The sequence below is a fragment of the Cervus elaphus genome, chromosome 5 (genome assembly GCF_910594005.1).
Source record: "Cervus elaphus chromosome 5, mCerEla1.1, whole genome shotgun sequence".
In the NCBI taxonomy this organism is placed as follows: domain Eukaryota; kingdom Metazoa; phylum Chordata; class Mammalia; order Artiodactyla; family Cervidae; genus Cervus; species Cervus elaphus.
This window is the reverse complement of record NC_057819.1, coordinates 97,908,297-97,928,857: the sequence shown is the minus strand read 5'-3', so window position 1 is coordinate 97,928,857 and position 20,561 is coordinate 97,908,297. Positions and strand designations below refer to the sequence as shown.

At 40.9% G+C, this 20,561-nt stretch overlaps 1 protein-coding gene across 5 annotated transcripts in view; it reads right to left on the bottom strand.

Moving 5' to 3' along the window:
- KIAA0753 (KIAA0753 ortholog) overlaps positions 1 to 20,561 on the bottom strand; it is a 57,250-nt gene that overhangs the window by 17,102 nt on the left and 19,587 nt on the right. For all 5 annotated transcript variants that reach the window (XM_043903472.1, XM_043903473.1, XM_043903475.1 and 2 more), the window contains exons 8-14: positions 12,904 to 13,139; positions 11,528 to 11,694; positions 9,766 to 9,885; positions 8,609 to 8,698; positions 5,401 to 5,479; positions 4,266 to 4,349; positions 779 to 964 (exon numbers count right to left, since the gene is read on the bottom strand). In XM_043903472.1, the coding sequence (XP_043759407.1) occupies positions 779 to 964; positions 4,266 to 4,349; positions 5,401 to 5,479; positions 8,609 to 8,698; positions 9,766 to 9,885; positions 11,528 to 11,694; positions 12,904 to 13,139 (962 nt within the window). The remainder of the gene's footprint in view (positions 1 to 778; positions 965 to 4,265; positions 4,350 to 5,400; positions 5,480 to 8,608; positions 8,699 to 9,765; positions 9,886 to 11,527; positions 11,695 to 12,903; positions 13,140 to 20,561) is intronic.

Here is a 20,561-nt window from a genome sequence, read left to right as displayed (position 1 = left end):
ATTTATAATAGCCAGGACATGGAAGCAACCTAGACGTCCATAGACAGATGAATGGATAAAGAAATTGTGTTGTGGTGTTTATAAATATATATAAATATATATATAGTGTGTATATATAAATATATATATACACACACAATGGAATATCACTCAGCCATAAAAAGGAATGAATTTAAGTCAGTTCTAGTGAGGGGGATGAACCTAAAGCCTGTTATACAGAGTGAAGTAAGTCAGAAAGAGAAAAACAAATATCATATATTAACACATTTATATATATATAGGGAATCTAGAAAAATGGTGCTGACAGGAATGGACACGGGGGTAAGGAGAGGGTGGGACGACTTGAGAGAGCAGTACGAACATCTATACACATAAAACAGACAGCTAGTGGGAAGCTGCTATATAACACAGGGAGCTCAACCCAGTGCTCTGTGATGACCTAAAGGGGTGGGGTGGGCTGGGGGTGGCAGGGAGGTTCAAGAGGGAGGGGACATATGTATACTTATGATTCACTTTGCTGTATGGCAGAAACCAACACAACACTGTAAACCAATTATCCTCCAATTAAAAAATAAATTAAAAAAAGAACAAAAACACCCCACTTATTAGAAAGTATAAGTGACTTTACAAAGGCTGCACATTTGGCTGACAGTCGAGCTGGGATTTAAACTGAGGACCAGGTAACTCTGATGTTTTAAGCTACAGAATCATGAGGAGGAGCTGTGCTCGACAGAAGCCAGCCTCCAGCAGCTAACCGGAGCTGGCTCCTGCAACCTACTTCCATTTCCTCCATTCGGAGCATCATGGTCTCCAGGTTCGGGCTGTCCTTGCCGTCCCCCAAGGTGGCTAAGGCATCAGACTCCCAGATCTTAGAGTGAGTCATGGGCCAGTGCTCGTGAGTGGTATCTTCCAAAAAACCATCCAGCTGATGAATGTTACTGGATTCACCATCAACAGCTGCAGCCTGCGAAACAAGCAAAGGGGATGGAAAGGCAATACGAAAATAGCATGAGACTTAAATATGAACCCTGATCACACACACCCACCGTGCGATGATACAACAGGCAGTTTCTACACTAAATCTAGTCTCTCCTAAGTCAGTAAACATTGACAGCAGGACATCAGGACAGTCAAGACAGTTTCTACCACAGTCATTTCAATAGTTGCATTAATCGAGTAACACCATTAATGTCCATGAAAATTATTGCTACTACCTGTTTTGCCAGCTGGTAAAGCAAGTATCTGCTTTGTGCTAGACTCAGAAGAATGTCCAATACTGCACATGTCATGGGGCTTCCCTGGTAGCTCAGTTAGTAAAGAATCCACCTGCAATGCAGGAGACCCTGGTTCAATTCCTGGGTCAGGAAGATCTCCTAGAGGGCACAGCAACCCACTCCAGTATTTCTGCCTGGAGAATCCCCATGGACACAGGAGCCTGGCGGGCTACAGTCCATGGGGTCACAAAGAGTTGGACACGACTGAGTGACTAAGCATACAGCACAAGTCATATTCTCCAGAAGACACACCTACACTATTCTCTTTCACTTCAGTGCTTTGTAAAAGCATCTGTTCACAACATCACAGCTGATGATTCTTGTTTCTGTTTGAGACTTTCTACCATTAACCTGAGGGCTTCCCTGGTTGCTCAGACAGTAAAGAATCCGCCTGCAATGCGGGAGGCCTGGGTTCAATCCCTGGGTTGGGAAGAGCCCCTGGAGGAGGGCATGGCAACCCACTCCAGTATTCCTGCCTGGAGAATCCTCACGGACAGAGAAGCCTGGTGGGCTACAGCCCATGGGGTTGCAAAAAGCCGGACACGACTGAATGACTAAGCATAGCACAGCACCCCTAACCTGGAAGAGTTTCACCAGCCTTTCTTGACTTTGTATCCTTTACATTCAAAAAGCACTTTACAGCTTGCAAAGCATTTTTATATGTGTTGTATTTCTGTTGATTCTAATATGTGTCTATATAAACTGCTCTGAAAGAGGCTTTTTAACAAAGAATGTCTGCTGGGGAAATGATCATATCAGGCTCTGGAAGGAGACATTTCTGGGACCCAATCCTGGTTCTGCCACTGATATGCCTCAAAGTGGGGGCAAGTATACTTAACCTCTCTAGGCCTCAATCCTCTGGTTTATAATATGGAAATAATGACCCTACATTTCAGAGTTACAAGGATTATATGAGCACTTGTACACTGGAACACTTTAAAAATAGTGATTGGCATGAAGAACAGTTACCGCCATAGTAATTTTTAAAACCTTTTAACGGTTTACAGAAGAAAATACATTAATGACCAACAAGGAAATGTTTAACCTTGACCAAAGTTAAAGAAATAAAAATCAGCTGAATAGCCAATACAATAAAATTACCAAGAAATCTAGAGTTAACTAAACCAGTAATGCAGGTCTGGTTAATTAAGATGTGTGTATCTGTTATTTTCATTAATGTTTAAAGAATCAAATATCAAGAATCCCATGAAATAAGGAAGGACCCAATGAGCTGATATGAAAAGATCACCAAAATATAAAGAAAGAAGCTTTATACAGATGAGCACATGGTACCCATTGGTGGGGAGATTTTACTTTTTACATGATACTTTTCCTGAATTGTTTGCCTTTTTAGCCAGGTACAGCTTTTAATTAAAGGAAAACCTTACACATTTTGGAAAAATGTATTTCATGCGCAATTCAGTTAATGACAATAGTAGCAGCAGGAGACAAATATGCCATGATGGCACCCTCCCAAAATCTATTTCCTGACACCAGGGATCATCCTGTCTGCAAGCAAATCTACTGAGAGCTACAGCTGATTTGCAAAGTGCAACAAACGTCTCCTCCCTTTGAGAGATGAGAATTCTGGGTATCTGGGATCAAGGTCCCACAGCTCTTTTATAAGTTAACACAGCAAAATATCTCATTTTTAATAACTTCATCATGCCAACTTCAACAAGTTTGTTTCTATTCAGTTATTTATAAACACTGACCCTCAATGGTGCTGCCTGGGAAACTCTTGTGTGGTGATACTAAAGTTTAACAGCAGCTGAGAATGGTAAATATTGGACAGAGTGACTTTTCCTTTTTAAGAAATTGTATTAAGGCCCATTTAATGCCTACAGCACAGTTCTCATGTACAAGGCTGATCATTTCTAGTAATATCAAACATGTCTACTTCACTGACAGCATTTATGACCATTTCATTTCCCTTTCCTATGAAAATACCGCATGAATTGCCTCCCTAGATGAGAGGTGAGTCTCATTACTTTTCTAGGGAAAAAGGCATCACTGGTAGCTCTGAAGTACAAAAGACAGAGGCATCGCGCACTTGGTCTATGAGAGCCAGATGCAGGGTTTCAGCGTCCAGTCTCACATGCCTCACCTCGCATGAGATTCTGTCATAAAATACTGGAACAATAAAATTACAACTGCAAAAATTACAAAAATATGCCAAAGCCAAACTATTGCTTAATGATTAGAACTGGGATACATCCTTGGAATCTATCATCTTCCTGTTCCTCAGGTCGTTGGGCTGGTGGAGCTGCATTCCAATTTCCTTCTCACTCTGAGACCATCACCCTTGCTCAGCCCTTCATTTACTCTGAACAAGAAAGCAGTAACTTCTCTCCGCCCTCCAAGAAGAGCCGCCGGAGGCAGGCTGCACCTTCCTGTCCCCAGCGGAGGTAGAAGGGCAGGGAGGGCCACATTCCCACAAACGGTGAACACACGTCCTCCAGAGGAAGAGCACAGGGTGGACAACCAGATGCTAGGTTTTCATTTTTCTCCAACATTATCATTTGTTCCTGGGCCACCTTTTGTCTCTGCCAGGCCAGATACCGGTCATTACTAGGCACTCAAAACATGCTTGCCTAACAATACATATTGGGCCCTCAGTATAAAGGAAATTAGGCCAGTAACGAGCAAAACTAGGCTGAATGACAGGAAATGAGGGCAGTCATTCTTCTGCCGTGGGCCATCAACATTCAGGCTCATGCAGTCTACCCACACTCTGTCACTGGGAGGAAAGGAAAGAGCTGCTGACAAAAACCTGTGGCTCGAGAGCTTTCTGTGAGCTGTTCACAGGCTCATCTAAGTCATAATGCTAAAGATACACTCTAAGCATTAACATGCCAAATGTGAAAGATGACCTACACCCTCCGGAGTGGGACACTAGGGTGATCTGTGTGTCATTTTTCCTTACACCCGAGGACATTATTATGTAATAATCCCAGCATCAGTCCAGAACGCCAGCCCCACCACACGCACCTCCTTGGCAGGCTGGGCTGTCATTGTGATTTCTGATGGCCGATCCTTCAAATGAGTATCTACTTCCAGAGAAGAATTGACTCTCTATTAAAACAGACAAGCACACTCATGAATTATGAAAATTTACAACCCATATTAGTACAAATGAATTCTGCTCCCAGAATAACTTCTGTGTGGAACTGTTCATCAGTTTTAGCTATATTAGGCTTTCTGTAGAAATTTAAGCACTCTGTCTTCATGAAAATAAACGCCATGTGCTGGTCTTGGCTTTCTGCCCCTTTTCTTCCCTCAATTTTGAAAATGTTATCAGAGTAGCTGTGTGTTTTTGTGCAATTACTCAACTTCTCTGTTCCAGTTTCCTCAATGACAAAAAAAGGAGGTTGGATGGTTTGGCCTCTATGAACCCTCCCGGTTCTATACTCCTGAGATTTCCATGGACTCTAAAAATGATTTAACATGTCTCAGACCAAGAGATAGAGAAGTTCAGTGCCCTATTCAGTGACCCAGAATGTTGTTTACTCCATTTAAGATTCTAGTGCTTTTCCATGGCTTCATCTAGTCACACGAACAAAAGCGTTCCTATTTACAGGATGGATTTACAGGGTCTTGCCATAGCATTCAGCTCACTGCTCAGAGGATGGCAAAACCTACTGGTGATGCTCTGTACAATTCACCTTGAAAAAAGCACTAATTTGTGCACAGAAGCTGTCCTAACATTTCTCTCCTCTGGAAAAAATACAGTAAATCATTCCAGATCACTGAGGTGAAAGAGCACGAAATTAAGAGTGGAAGCAGTGAACTGAACACTAATACCACCAATAGCTTTATTTGATTAGGAACATAAATTGCAATCGAAACTTATTCCCCAAATGAAAATCTCACCTTTCGCAAAAATGATACTTTCTCTCTCCTCCCCCATCTTGAACCCTCACCCACAAAGGAAGACGCATCAGTAGTGTGGGTGCCCGAAAAGGGCCCTGGCAGCACTGTGCCCATACCACGAAGCACAAGCAGCAATGCAGCTGCTGGCTGCCAGACAGACACACAGCCCTGCAAAGGGTCAGTGTGACCTCTGGGGCAACACTTTTTATTCGAGAGCTTCCAAAAGGCAAGCATATGGGATGAACTAGATTACCTGGGCCTTGGCCAGGAGAGGCTTCAAACGCTCCAGAACTGCCTTCTCTACCTTGTCTGCTAACTGGGTGGTGGAAACACTATTTAGAAATAAAATTGAAAATTAAAATCAAAAGCAAGAAAATATCCTATTGTGCACATTTATTTACCACCCCAGGCGAAGGGAAATCGAATGATTATAAAACCACAGTGCTGTTCTAATTTTCACACAAGATCCCGGGGGATCTTGTTAAATGTAGATTCTGATGCGACTGGCCTGAGGGAGGCCTCAGAGTCTGTACTTCCAACAAGCTCTCAGGTGATGTGATACTACTGGTCCTGACCCCAACTTTGAGGACAAAGGCTGAGATAACATCTGAAGAAGTATATTAGGCTCTGAGTCCATTTTGAAAGAATAATGGCTGCCTTGAAACGACTAAAGAGGGCACAAGACACAACAAATGAAACTAATTTTGTTCCCTCCCAAACCCCACAATAACAGAATCAGACATAAACTCACAATGACAAGGCGGGGGAAACGGTGCTAGAAACTCAAGGACGAAAGTGTTAAGTAACTTACCAGCCTAAGAGGGCTGAATTCTAGGGTTGTAATGGGCAAAGCCAAGGACTCACACAATTTGCACTGCTGACTTAAGAGGCTCAAGACGGAGCACCAAGTACCCCGAGGCCTAGGGGTGACCTGGGAGGAGGTGGCTTTACCATAAAAGATAAGAGTCAGATGACATTTGAGAAGTTAGGGCCCTAGGTCCCTTCCCTCCTTCACATACTGGACCATGGCCTCTCCGCAACTCTGAAAGAAGATGGGTTGGTTGCTCAATCTCTTGACTCCTCAGGGGATGCAAACTGCACTGAGACTGTAGGTGCCCTACTGAAGTGAGGGATGCATGGATGTGAGCTGAATGCCGAGGGGTAAGACTCACAGCCTCCTGACCACCTCAGCTTCAACGACACACAGGTCCTCACCCTCCAGGCAGCAGATCAAAAGACTCATCTCTGGAGAGCGTGGTGCACCCCAAAGGAAAGACCTAAAGACCTGCATGACGGTCCTTAACCAACAGTTCACCCAGATGACCCTAGTGTAAAGATCAAGGTCAATAATCCTTTCATCGGATGGTGCTAGACTAGCCAGATATCCACAAGGAAAACAATCAACCCTGATAAGCATTTCATCTCACACACAGATATTAATTAAAAATGGGATCACAGATATAAAAATTAAAACTGAAACTAAAAAGCATTTTAGAAGAAAATATAGAATATCCTTGAAACTTCAGCACTGGTCATGATTACTTAAAAAAGTAATGATTCATAAAAAAGATTAACTGTAAAATGAAAAAACTGCTAAGTTGATCTTAATCAAAATTTGAAATTTCTTGTCTTCAAAAGATCCCATTAAGAAAATACATAGGCAAGCCACAGGACTGGGAGAAAATATTTGCACATATTCTGAAAGGGGCCTCAAATCCAGAACATATTTTTTGAAACTCTTAAAAATCAATAATTATAAAAACAATAAAAAATGGACAAAAAACTTGAATAAACACATCACAAAAAGCACTACCAAGTGTTCATCATCATTAGACTTCAAGGAACTGCAAAGTAAAATCCCAGTGAGATACCACCACATGCTCTCACCAAAATTTAAAAAATTGTATATTACCACATGTCAGCTGGGATGCAGAAAAACTAGAAGGGAATTCCTATACTAACTAACAATGGAAAACAACCCAGAGGTTAATTCACAAGAGGATGGATACACAGGCTGTGGATATGTGTATGTGAATAGTCACGCAATGGAATACTACTGGGTAACAAAACGAAACACTACACAAGGCAGCCCACTGCCCCCTGACCAGGCCTCCTCTGGAGGTCCACTGCACCTGGTTCATCTCCAGATGCCCCAAATGTGGTAAGCTCTACCTTTGCCAGGACTCATTCATGATCTATAAACTTTCCGGATGGGCACCTAAAAAGTCCCAGGAAGTTTAGGAAGGACCCTGCGCAGCCTGCTTTCCCCGGGAATCCTCATCTATTCCCAGCAACACTGCCTTTCCAGGTTTGGGCCTGCTTCTCAGCTGTCCGGATGAAACAATATGCCGTTAAGGACACACACAAGGGTAACAGATTTATGAATTCAAGTAATGAAAAGATGAACACAAGAATCAGGACAGTGGTGAGCTCTGGGGAGAAAGTAGGGGCTGCAACTGAGGAGGGACCCACAGGGAGTTTGAGAGTAGGGGTGCTGACCCCTGTCTTGGTTTTGGGGTGGTAGTGGTTCACGACACTCACCCTCTAACAAAAGGGCCACAGCCCTTCTAACCTGGGAGTGGATACTCTCTCATGACTGGTGACAGAATGCACAGCTATGTCAATGAGGATTCTGTTCATGTGACTTCAGGGTGACTCATTATCAGAGTGAGACAGATGAGCCAACTGCAGCAGTAACAACTAAGCCTGCTCATGAACTTCTTTGTGCCTGGATTTAGGTGGTGACACTCTTGGGGGCAAATGGGAAAAGCAACCTCACTTGAAAACCTTACGCTGTGCTCAAGCTAACATGTGAAGCAGAAGTATCTTAGCAGACTGCACATCTACGCCCCACCTGGCCAGGAGACAAGCACCTCCAAGGGAAACAACAGACATAACACTGATCTTTCAGATGAAACTCCCCCTAAACTGTAGATATCATTCAAACTGCACACAAAAGAAATACTTCCTAGAAAAAATACTGTGCAAAATACACGCAGGCATGCAGATACTCATTCATTCATTCAATGGTGAGGTCAGGCCCACACAGTCCAGGATGGTGGTGAAACTGTCCGGACCAATTTAAGAATAGGCAAGCATGCACCATCCTTCAGAAGCAAACACATATCTCAGTTTCTGACACCTGTCCCTTTCTCCAGTTTTCAGCTCATTCAATTCCTTTGTTCTTCTGGAAGTTTCAGCATCAAGCCAATGGAGCCTAAAGGGTGCTATCACAGAGTCATCCTAACTCTCCTCAAACCAGCCAGGACTCCCAGGGGCTCCTGTCTGAGCTCCACTGTTGGCTTCTTAGCTGACTTCAAAGAACTTTAAGCAGTCTGACGGACAACAGACATGAGAAGTGTGACTACACCACAAAACAATCGCAACAAGTTATAAAAATAGCTAGATGATATAAAATAGGCCTGCTGTGTTTTACTCTACCTCAGAAAACAGTCAGTTACCTCTGTTTTTGCATTTTGTCCATTTGTTCGGCTTTTAATTCTTCTAATTCCTTCAATCTTTTGGAAGTTTCAGCATCCAGCCAAGCGAGTCTAGCAGAGAATACAAAAGTCAGGCCAATTTTGCCTCAACCTGCAGGTGTCATTACCGCATAAACAGACCAGGAGTCAGGACCCCGCAGAGCGCCCATCTCGGCTCCATCAACGACTCAGGAGGTAGCTCAGTCTCTGGGCCAGTGCAGCTCTCGGTGTGATGTTCCATGGAAAAAGACATGTACCCGCAAGAGCACTCCTGGTTGGTGTGCAGTGCCACAAAAACCTGGCCACAAATATTCTCAAGAAAACTAGCCTTCGCTGCAACTAGGGCTTCTTGCTCAGCTGTAAAACAAAGCTGCTGCTCTATCTTCCAGCTCAGACAAAGAAATGGGCTCCCAGGAGAGCCCCCAACGCAGAGTGGAGTCAAATAAACACAGAAAGGAAAAGCTAACTCGGAACAACCTTAATGTATGTGTTAGGGCTTGATGCTTTCAGCCCAGGATAGTGAACAGTATCAAATTATCTAATGGTCCACTTTCACTCTGGCTTCCCCATAACTGCAAGAACAATTCCAGCCAAATGAATGCAGGCAACCTGTTTTCACTGCTCTCCTGTCATGGAATGGCCTCACCTCATCACCCCCTACTTAAAGCCTATTCTTCAAGTCCTAATTGATTTTCCATCTCCCTCCAAGAAGTTCAGATCTCTGCAGAGGTGTCCTGTCTACCTTCTGAACTCTCAGCATTTAACACTTCAGGTCTCAGGGGACATACAACTTTCTATCTTATAGTCAATAACATGTCCTCCTTGTTGACTATAAATAAGCAGGGGCTGGGAATCTGTCTTTTTTGCCCACCCCCCCAGTCCCCCACAAAGGTCTCCAAAGAGCCCACAACTGTACCAAAACAAGCAACTGGCAGACAACTGAAACGCACGTAATTTTTGAATGAATTAGGCAAGGAATAAAAGAGGGGCTCACTGTCTAAGCTGCATAATTTGACAGGAAAGTTTAGTAATTTCCGTTTTATATAGCCAACTTTATACATGGGCAAAAGAAGAGCTCGCTTTAGAATTCCATTTGAAAGGGGGCCCATTTCAAAGATCTGACAAACGCCAGCACAAACCTCACTGCTTCGTGTTCAACAGCACCTCTCAGCGGACTGTCCTCTTGTGTATCTTCCTGCTGGAGAGATTGTTCTTTGGTGGTATCTTTGGGGCTGGATTTCACCTTGAGCCAGGCAGCACTGCAAAACAAGGAAAACTTATACCTTTGTAACCATTCCCTCCACATCCGATGACTCATAAAACGTGCCAGCTCAGAAAAGACAAGAGCATCACAGTACTGGTGATCTACAGTGGGGGCTCTATATCGGAAGCTGAATGTGAAGCAGAGTGACAGCATCCAGGATTCAGGCTCGGTGTCAAAGAAGAGAAATCCCTTTTTGCTTCATAGAAGCAATCACTATTTTAAATGAAAAAACAATTGTCAACTACAGAATAATGGGTGAAATTCAACAAAACCCCGTTCTAATATACAGATTTGGGTCACTAATTATATTTCACGTTACACAGCAACTCTGTGCCTTTTATCAGGTCTAATACAGCACTTTGAACTCAAAAGCCTTCCCCCTTACCTCCCCTATCTACCACATGTACACTCTAGAAGACAGTGCATTGTATATTTAGTTTGCAATATAAATTCCAACCAACTTCTGTTTTCATGAGCTTACCAACTGAATTCACATCTCTACACTACTACATACATAAAAATAGAGAATTAAGAGCACAGAAATAAAGCAAAGAAGCACACATATTATAAAATCAGAAGACCTGATTTTAGTCTCAGCTCTGCTATATAAGCAAGGCATTAGATTCTCTGGACAGTTTCTTCACCTTTAAAGTGAAAGCTGATAAATAAGCATAACCATCCACTGAGAATCACTCAGTCTTCAGGGGATCCCATCCCACCAAGCTTCTCACCACATCTCCTGCCGGCCTAAGAAGTGGGACCCTTCATGTCACCTACCTTCTTGCTCACTCTCCTCCTCACGTGACTGCTTGTGCCTGCCTTCCTGTGACTGTCCTAGCACCTGGTCCTTTCCATCGTGCTTCTGAGAACCACTGTCCATGGTACATGAACTCCCATTTTTAACCAATTCCCTGAAGACTGTAATTTCTGCCTCACTGGACTCTGTGCCCTTGAAGGACAACACCTTCTCCCCAGCTCTGTAGAAGATTGGGCCCTCATTCACTATGTGCTGTGAGTAAGGGTGCTGCTGCTACTGCTAAGTTGCTTCACGACCCCATGGACTGTAGTCTACCAGACTCCTCTGTCCATGGGATTTTCCAGACGAGAGTACTGGAGTGGGTTGCCATTGCCTTCTCCCGAGTAAGGGTGACAAGGCAGTGATGTCAGCTCTATCCTAACTGTCTTCTGCGTCAGGACAGCATCTATGAGGTTTGTACGGTTTTATAATTAATGTTGTCTTGACTTGGACTAGGAATTATTTTTAAGCATTCATTCAGCAAAGATTTACTAAATGCCTACTAAGATTGACTACATCAGGCACTGTACACTCAGATATAAGGCACAGTTCCCGGCCTCAAGTAACCAGGATCTACTGGGTGTGGAGGCAAGTGAACAGCAGCCCTCAAAGTCCACAGGGTACTGGAGTGACCTGTGGGAGTTATTTACCCACCGTCAGGTAGGAAAATGGAACCAATGGGCTTCCAGTCAAAAACATTTCATGTATTACCCATCCAAATGAGCTTTTTTTCCTTAAAGGGGACTAAGGCCACTGCTTCATTTGCTCTAAGCAATAGGTCACCTTTGATCTGTGGAGGAAAAGTAAAATCACATACCTGAATGCTTGAATTTTTACATACCATTTAGGAGATGCTGGTGGGGATGTGGGGTTTGGAGGTATCCAAGGAGTCCTACTGTCTTTCACAGGCTGTTGGTTCATTTTTAATCTGGAGGAGACTGTTGTCCTTTGCAACCTGCTTTTGCTGTAAGAGGGGATTGGTCTACTTTTTTCAGCTTTGTGTAGTCCCTGCAAGAGATAAATATGAATTACAAAGCCAAATGGATAGCAAAGAAACTGGTTTTGACCTCGGGCTTACTGAAGGTTCAAATGTCCCTATGCTGTTCATGCATTCATTCAGCAAAAACTTAAATGGACAGCACTGTGGCAGAAATTTGGGGAGGGCACAGATTACATGAAAACAACCCTGGTTGTGGGGAGAGGGGTACACACGTAAAACTGGAATCCCTGGCTTGGCCATCTTTATATATATATATAATATATATATATATATTTCTTCCTAACTAAGCAAAAGAGGTAAAAAACATTCTTGGTTAAAATACATTTCTCAGTCTTGAGGTTTCCTATCTGTAAAATGGGAGATAATGTCTTCACAAATTTCTAGAAGATTAAATGAGCTAACAGAGGAGGAGTATGATGAAGGCACGAAGGCATATGCCACCTAAACAGAACAACTACCATAAAATGCTATAGAGAACAAGGCTGTTTCAGAGAAATATTCCAGGCTGAATTTGTATAGGCTCAACCCAGACTTCCCAATGACCTCCCTTGACAGTTTGTTTGAAAAGGAATAAAGACTTGATCTTAATCCATGATTTATGAGTAACAGGTGATTATGTTACAGAAGCCTATGGAGAAGCCACCAAATTGGAGTAACCACATTAAGCATATTCAGACTAGGAGGTGGTCTTCTAGCCAGTTCGCCACTGGTAGGGCCTGAAGTTAAATTTTAGATAGAAGCTTAAGAATATAATGTACTTTCAAGCCAGCTGACTCCCAAAGCTATTTAGAAAGTACTCACCCTAAGATACCTTTCAATATCAAGTGATATATTATGTATCAATATTTAGCAGGAAATCTTCATCTTAATCCCTCAAATTTCATACTTCCAAATCAGAAGCAGAAAAAAAACTATATTTTAAAATAGCCTGCCCAATGAAGACCATGGTGTCAAATCAGAAAGGCTCTTACTAAACCTGGACAAGAATGCCCTATCCTTAGTAACAATACTAAAACTTGTTTTTTGTTTAAAAAAAAAAACAAAAACAAAAAAACAACCTGGAGCCAAGCTATGTCAGCTTAGACAGCTGGGCTCAAGGGCTCTGGCATTCAAATGCCCAAGAACTCAAATCCTGGCTCCACCATTTACCAGCCTGTGTGACCTTGGACGATGTCAGATTAATACAAACGGGCCAAAAGAAAGGAGTGATTTCATACTTGTTGTGGTCTTGCTGGTGCCAGAGTATCTTTCTTCCTAGGCGGTGGCACATTCTCAGTCACAAGCTTCTTTCTCCCTGCTTTTATTTTTGCCAGGGCTAATGCCTCTTCTTTGAAGCCTGCATTTTGGTCGAGGATAGATGGAACATCATCCTGAAGGATATCTGCCTCTAATCCATCGAGCTCATTTTCCAGGCTCTGGGTCACTGGAAGCTCTGTGTCGGGTTGATACTTATCTACATGGAGATTTCAGAAGGACAAGAGGAAGGAAATGCTATTCAAATCAAGTGAGAATGATTATCCAGAGGCAGATAAGCTCACAACACCCTGTTAAAAACTGAAGTGTCTTGCTGTCAAGAGTTGCTTCTGATCCTATGACTCCTACTGCAGTTCTACGGCAGAAACCTAAGTACCATGCCTGACTCCTAAATCTCACCTCCCACATTTACTTACTCACCCAGTCCCTCAAATCCTAATTCTATCAGTAAAATACCTCTTGCCCTTTTCTTCCCTCCTGCCACTCCCTAACGTCAGGCTTGCAATATCTTGTGACTGTAACAACAGCATCTTGTAACAGACCCCTACTTTATCTTCAATCACACCTTCTCCTGACTACCATAATTATGTTTTTAATGTAAATATTTAAGTATCACTTCTCAAAACCTTTGATGGCTCCAAATTTGATACAGAATAAAGTCTGAACTCCATACAGGACATACAACCTGCAATGGGAAAGAAGGTAAAACTGTATTTGAAGATGAGATATTTTATATACAGAAACAATCCAAAGAGAATCTACAGATAGGCAATTACAACTAAGAATAGAGTTCAGCCATGTTTCTGGATAGAAGAAGAAAAATAAACAAAATTCATTCTCATTTGCACATACTAAAAGAACTAATTAGAGAAAATATAAGAGAAAAAGTACCCCATTAACAATAGCAACTAAACTATAAGGCACTAAGGAAGAAATCTTAGGAAAGATGTATAAGACTTTTACCAAACAAAAAAGCTCAAAGGTATTTTTGAAGGACAAGAAAGAAAGTCTGGATCAATTATTTTCATGAATGAAAAAAATACTGTAAAGCATCAATTCTCCCCATAGTGATCCTCAATTTCAAATGCAAGTTCAATTAAAATCTCAACAGATTTCTTTTTTGTGGATATAAAATTTTAATGCTAAAATTCTTATGAAGTGTAAAATCCCAAGACAGCCCAAATAATTCTGAAGAACAACAATGTGAGGAGTAGGGCAGGGGTGGGAGTCTTATTTTCCCAGTGATAGTGTTCGTGATAAAGCTGTAATAATTAAGGCAGTGTGGGAGTGATGCAGGAACAGGCGGAAACCAATGAAGCAGGACGGGTATGACAAAGGCTGTATGACAAATCAGTGAGTATGAACTGGATCGCTCAATAAATAATGCTGAAATTACTAGTATCCACAGGTAACTAAGGAAAAACCTAAGTGTTCAGTGTGAGAATGCTCACCCTCACACTGAACACTTACATGCTAAATGTAAAGAAGACCTAAATGTGAAAGGAAAACTTTAAAGCTTTTAGAAGAAAATATGAGAATATGATTATGACATCAGGCCAGAATATGCTTTCTTAAATCCAAATATAATGTTAGCATATGTAAACTTAATTACACTAAACTGCACCTTGCTTTTACAAAGACACCAAAAAAGTCACAGGCAAGCCAGAGTCTATAAGGTATATAATTAACATAGGCTCAACATCCAGAATATATAAAGAACAACTATGAGTCCATAAGAAAACAAACAACGCAACAGGGAAACAGGCAAAGGACAGAAAGTGGCAGAGAGAAAAATCTAAATTGTCAATGAAAACATGAAAAGATGAGCACCAGCAATCAGAAAAATCGATATTAAAGTAGTGATGTTGGGAGTAAAAGTTTTAACGTGACAACACCAAGTAAAAAAAGAAGATGCAGGAAACACGTACTCTCTCAGCTATTAGTGCAGGAGCGAACTGGCGCAGCTACCAGAAGGTTCGCCCACACTGTCGCCCAGAAGTTTCACTCCTAGGAACATACTCAGCATTGAGGGACCCTCATGCATACACAGGAAGACATGAGCACAGACTTCATCAATGATTATAATAGCAAAATATCAGACACAACCCAAAGGCCCATCAGTTTTACTACATTTAGACTACTTTTAACAGCAGTAGGCTAAAGGCCAGATTCCCCTTGCATCACTTTTTTAATCTGGTACTTTTCAAGGCCATAGAGGTTACACAGTAAAGATACATAAACTGAAAGGAAAGAATGCTTAGAACAAATCCTAGTCTAAAATTTAATTATTAACCCTCAGGTTTACATATAGCAAGGTAACTCTGACCTCTAGGTCCCGATGCCTTTCCAGCAATGATCTGTACAAATCAACTGCAAATGTAGTACAAGCTCCAGGGGCAGTTGAGTTTGAGGACATTGCTGGTGGTGGGGTGGGACTGTCCTTACGTCTGACGAGTTGTACTAATGCAAGCCACCACTTCAAGAACATTCCAGCAGCTGCTAAAGAAATGTACCAGTTACAGAAATCACAAGACCAAATCAGGCTCACACATTTATTTCAACTGAAAATGGCAAAGATGTGATTTCCCACCTAACTGGCTCCTTATGACTTCTAGGGGTGGGAGGTCAGAATGGAGAAATTAGGTAGAGAGACATCTAAAACAGAAACAGACACTGCAACCTTCTGAAATCCGGTTCATAAAGACAAGGAAGAATAAATAAATAAATAAAAACAAGAGCACCACCACAACCTTCGCCATAAGCAACTGTACCAAATTTGCCAAGTGGCTAAGCATAATCACACTTCAATTTGTAATGATGATAACAACAATGATTTTATCATCATCTCTTACATCTGTACATTTCTTCAGTTTCTAACATCATTCACATTCACATTTGAGGCTCACCGTGACACAGAGCAGGCAGGGCAATGATTAATTTTTCAAATGAGGAAATGACAGTTAAGTGTTTTACTCAAGGTCAAAGACAGCAAGCAGCAGAGTCACAGCTTCTGACTCCCAGTCCAGGGTGAGGCCCATTCATTCTGCCCTGTCAGGAACTGCAGCGCTGTTCCAGACAACTGAAGCTTACGTACCTCTGGATGAAATACCTAATTTGCTACTTTAAACAACTCAGTCAGTCACATGGGATAAGGACCACCAGCATACCTGAGAGAGATTGCAGGTTCGATTCCAGACCACCACAATAAAGCAAATATCATGATAAAGTGAGTCACAAAAGTGTTTTGGTTTCCCAGTGCATACAAAAGTTATGCTTCTATAGTATGCAGTCTAGTAAGTGTGCAATAGTGCTATGTCTTGAAAAATACTTTATCACTTAATTAAAAAATACTTTATCACTAAAAAATGCTAACCATCACCTGACAACAGAGGGTTGCCACAAACCTTCAACTTGTAAAAACCACAGTATCTGCAAAGCGCAATAAAGTGAAGCACAATAACGTAAGGTATGCCTAGATTATCCCCATTCACAGATAGAAAAATGAAGGTTTGGAGAGATGAAATCATCCACCCAGGATCACAAACAGGCAGAGCTGGGACTAGAAGGAGGTCTTTTTGTTCCCTGTTTTCCCCACAGTGGTCTGTCTTCCTGCTTTCCCTCACTGGTACCTATGGTGAGTTTTAAATGAACAGGTTTCCCAACTTTTCTCTCTGAAGCTGGTCCCCGCCTGTTAGTGCACTACACAGTTAAGGGTCCCTCTCATCTTTTAACTCATTTGGGAAACACATCTCTGTGGGCAGGCCTGGAAAGTTCTCTACATTTCCTCCAGAGCACCGTAAATGAGCCCCTAACATCCAGAACTGAAGTTACCATGATCTGTTGCTCAAAGGCCTTTTCTTGTTCTAGTATACCCTCTTCACAGCTGGTTATTTAAGCGCCTAATTACTGCCGGGTCCTGGGCTTCCACACAGGATACAGCATGCAATAAGCATCACACCCATACTGAGCGGAAGGCGGCCTCTGGGTAGAAGGAAGGTGGCAGCATTGGTTCTACCTGCCTAGCAATGAAGGGAACAGAATGCCATGTTACAGCAAGTAAATATCTAACAGTGACTAAGGAGGTTAGGTTTTGTTACCTTCACGATACAGGCAGGGCATTACACTATGGAGGTGCCACAGAATTAGTGACAAATTGAGAAACTGAACTGATTTATAACTTCAGATCAGTAGAGGAAACAAAATGAAACAAGAGCTCGATTAACACAGTAAATTACAACAAAGAAAAAAAAGTGGCAGATCAAAAATAAAAAGGGAAAAAGAAGTCCAAATGTGCCATTAATCTCAGTAAATGTCAGTAGGTTAAATATAGAACTCTACAACAGAGTTAAAAACACAGACAATGAAGTACTGACAACAGACATTCTTAAAACAGCAAAGACGGACTGTACATAAAGGGATGTGAACGTTATTCTAGGTAAATGCCAAATAAGTTGGGTAGATGAAACAATATTTATATCAAACAAAAGAGAACCCAAAGCAAATGACATTAGAAAGACAAATATTTAATAATAATATATAAAATCCACCAAAAAAGATTTATCAGTAAGGAACGCTTGTGTATCTAATAGCACGACTTCAAAATGTACTAAACAAAACTGAATATAAATACAATGAGAAATTTTAAAAGTCTTCAAAGACTTTAACATACCTTGTGTCAGTCATCTAAAGATCAAGTAAATAAAACCAGAAAACTATAGAAAAAAAAATAATAAAAGAGATAAAGATTGGAAAGGAGGACATAACCCAATGGTTATATTCACAGATGACATGACTATACACACTGCAAAACACAAATAATCTGCAGATAAATTACAGAAATAAATTAGCAAGGTTGCTAGATACAAGATCAACACATAAAATCAACTGTGTGTATACCCATAATATACGCTAGAAATTAAATTTTTAAAAAGACATCCTTTACAAGAGCTCTGGAAATAGCAATACCAAGGAATCATTCTAACTAAAGACGAACACACACACACATTGTAAGTTACTAAGAGTATTTAAAGACAACTTAAATGAATAAAGGGACATATACCCTGCCTGTGGATTGGGGAATATAATTTTGTAAAGATAACAATTCCCCACCAAAATTTCAAGAGGTTGTTTGTTGGGAGTGTTGAGAGAGAGAGATCAGGGAAGTAACAAATTCTGATCCTAAAATTTCTATGGAAATACTGAGGGTCAAGATTAGCCAAGACATTCTGGAAGAAGAACTGGTGACAAAAGCTGACTTAGAATAATTAAGATAGTATACACTAACCTAAGAACCTACAATTAGATCAATGGAAGAGAACAGAGGACCCAGGAAGTGACCCCTACACATGTGGACACTTAACTTATGACAAAAGTGACCTCACCACTGTGGGAAAAACGATAATATTTTCAACGAAGAGTGTTATCTCAAGTAGATATCCACCTGGAGGAAAATGAACCTTTTCTAGAAAATAAATAGGAAAATGTTTCCTTAACTATGGTAAAGGGAAAAACTTTTTTTTTTCTATTAAGTAATTCTTTATTCTTTTCCCTGACCAGGGCGTTATTGTTGTTTAGTCACTAAGTCATGTCTGACTCTTTGTGGCTCCAGAGACTATAGCCTGCCAGGCTCCTCTGTCCACGGGATTTCCTAGGCAAGAATACTGGAGTGGGCTGCTATTTCCTTTTCCAGGAAAAGCCTCTTAAACAAGATCCAAAAACAACCTTAAAAAAAAAAAAACAACCCTATGTAGGAAAAGATCGCTACATTGGAATTCAGCGAAATTAAGAATTCTGTCCATCAAAAGACACTACAGCAACATCTAAAAGCAAGCCACATCTTATTTCTAAGAGAATATTTATAACACAGGTAATTGGGAAAGGGCCCATATGCAGCAAACTCCTACAAAGAACTCGACACATCAATAAAGAAAAGAGAAAGGAAAAAAAGAACAGAAAATAAGAGAGAGGGAGGCCGAGGGAGGACTTTGAAAGAGACTTGAACTGGCACTTCACAAAAGACATGTAAATGGCCAATAAATATATGGAAAGGTACTCACCATATATCATCCAGAAAATGTAAACTAAAACCACAATGACAACCTTACACACCAACCAGGTGGCTAAAATTTTTTAAACTAATAACAAGGATGTATAGCAACTATTCTCATAGATGGCTAGTTGGAATAAAAAAGATAAAACTACTTTGAAAAAAATTCTTATTATAGTTGAACAAATACATACCCTGATGACCTAACAATAATACTCCTGGGAATAAACCCAACAGAAATAAACACACACATGTACCAAGAGACATACATAAAAACAAACAATCACAGTAGTTCTCCTTATAACCACTCCAAACTGGAAAAAACCCAATGACTGTATACTCCACTTCAATTTATAAAAGGAAAACTGTTGCTGCTTAGTTGCTCTGCTGTGTCCAACTCTTGGCAAACCTTTGGGATTTTTCAGGCAAGAATACTGGAATGGGTTGCCATTTCCTCCTCTAGGGGATCTTCCCAAACCAGGGATCAAACCCATATCTCCTGTGTCTCCAGCATTGCAGGCAGGCTCTTTACCCAATGAGCCATCGCATATTCTACTTCAACTAAAACAAGGGAAACCAGCTTATTGGATTTGTCCACACACTGATTTAATGGCACATTAAAAATTTCAATATTAAAATTTTAAAACTACTTTAAAGTACTATCAATATAGATGTGTCAGTTTAACTACGAAGAAAAAAAAGAGGACAAGAAAATCTCTCAGCAAAACAGGAACAGAAGAAAATTTCCTTAACTTCATATGCAGATTTGCCAAAACTAAAGAGTCAGCATCATATGTCAAAATGCATTCTCTTTATGCTGGGAAAGGGGGGGCCTGCAAAAGTTAAGCATCTTAAGATAAAATATTTATGATATATATAAAACCAGAAAAGGATGAAGATCCAAAATACATAAAGAACTTCCGAAGCAAAGACAGGACCCAGTAGGGAGATAGCAAAGGATATGAACAGACAAATCACAGAAGAGGAAGAAATAAACAAGTCCAAGGAACATGTGAAAGAAAAATCTTCCTCACCAGGAATCAGGGAAATATAAAACAGTAAGAAATTCAATAACATTTTCCACCAAGAGACTGAAATTTTTTCTATTTCATTATATAAAGTACTTGGTAAGGATATGGGGAAATATATATTGATGGTCAGTGCTAGTTGAAAACATAACTGTGCACCCATTTTTAAGGGCAAGTTGGCAGTGTCTGTTTTAAATGGGCAAACCACATAAGCTTGCAATTCTACTTACTGGAATAACAAAAATTTATTTATTACCTATGTAAAAAGAAATCCATACATATCAACCAAGTATGTGTTTGTGTGTATATGTATACATAGCTATCATTAAAATGTAAATAAACAAACTTAGAAGAGAAAGTAGGGTTCTATCTGCCAGCTCTCTAGGAATTTACTTTGGTCAGCCCAAATGCAGGAAAAGGGAATTTTACTTTCTTCACCCTCCCTCCTCTATGGAAATACTCCAGCCTCCAGCCTAAAGTAGCATCTTGGTTGCTGCTCACTTATCCTAGTTCAAGTGCACTTATTGTTGACCAGGCTTATAAATCC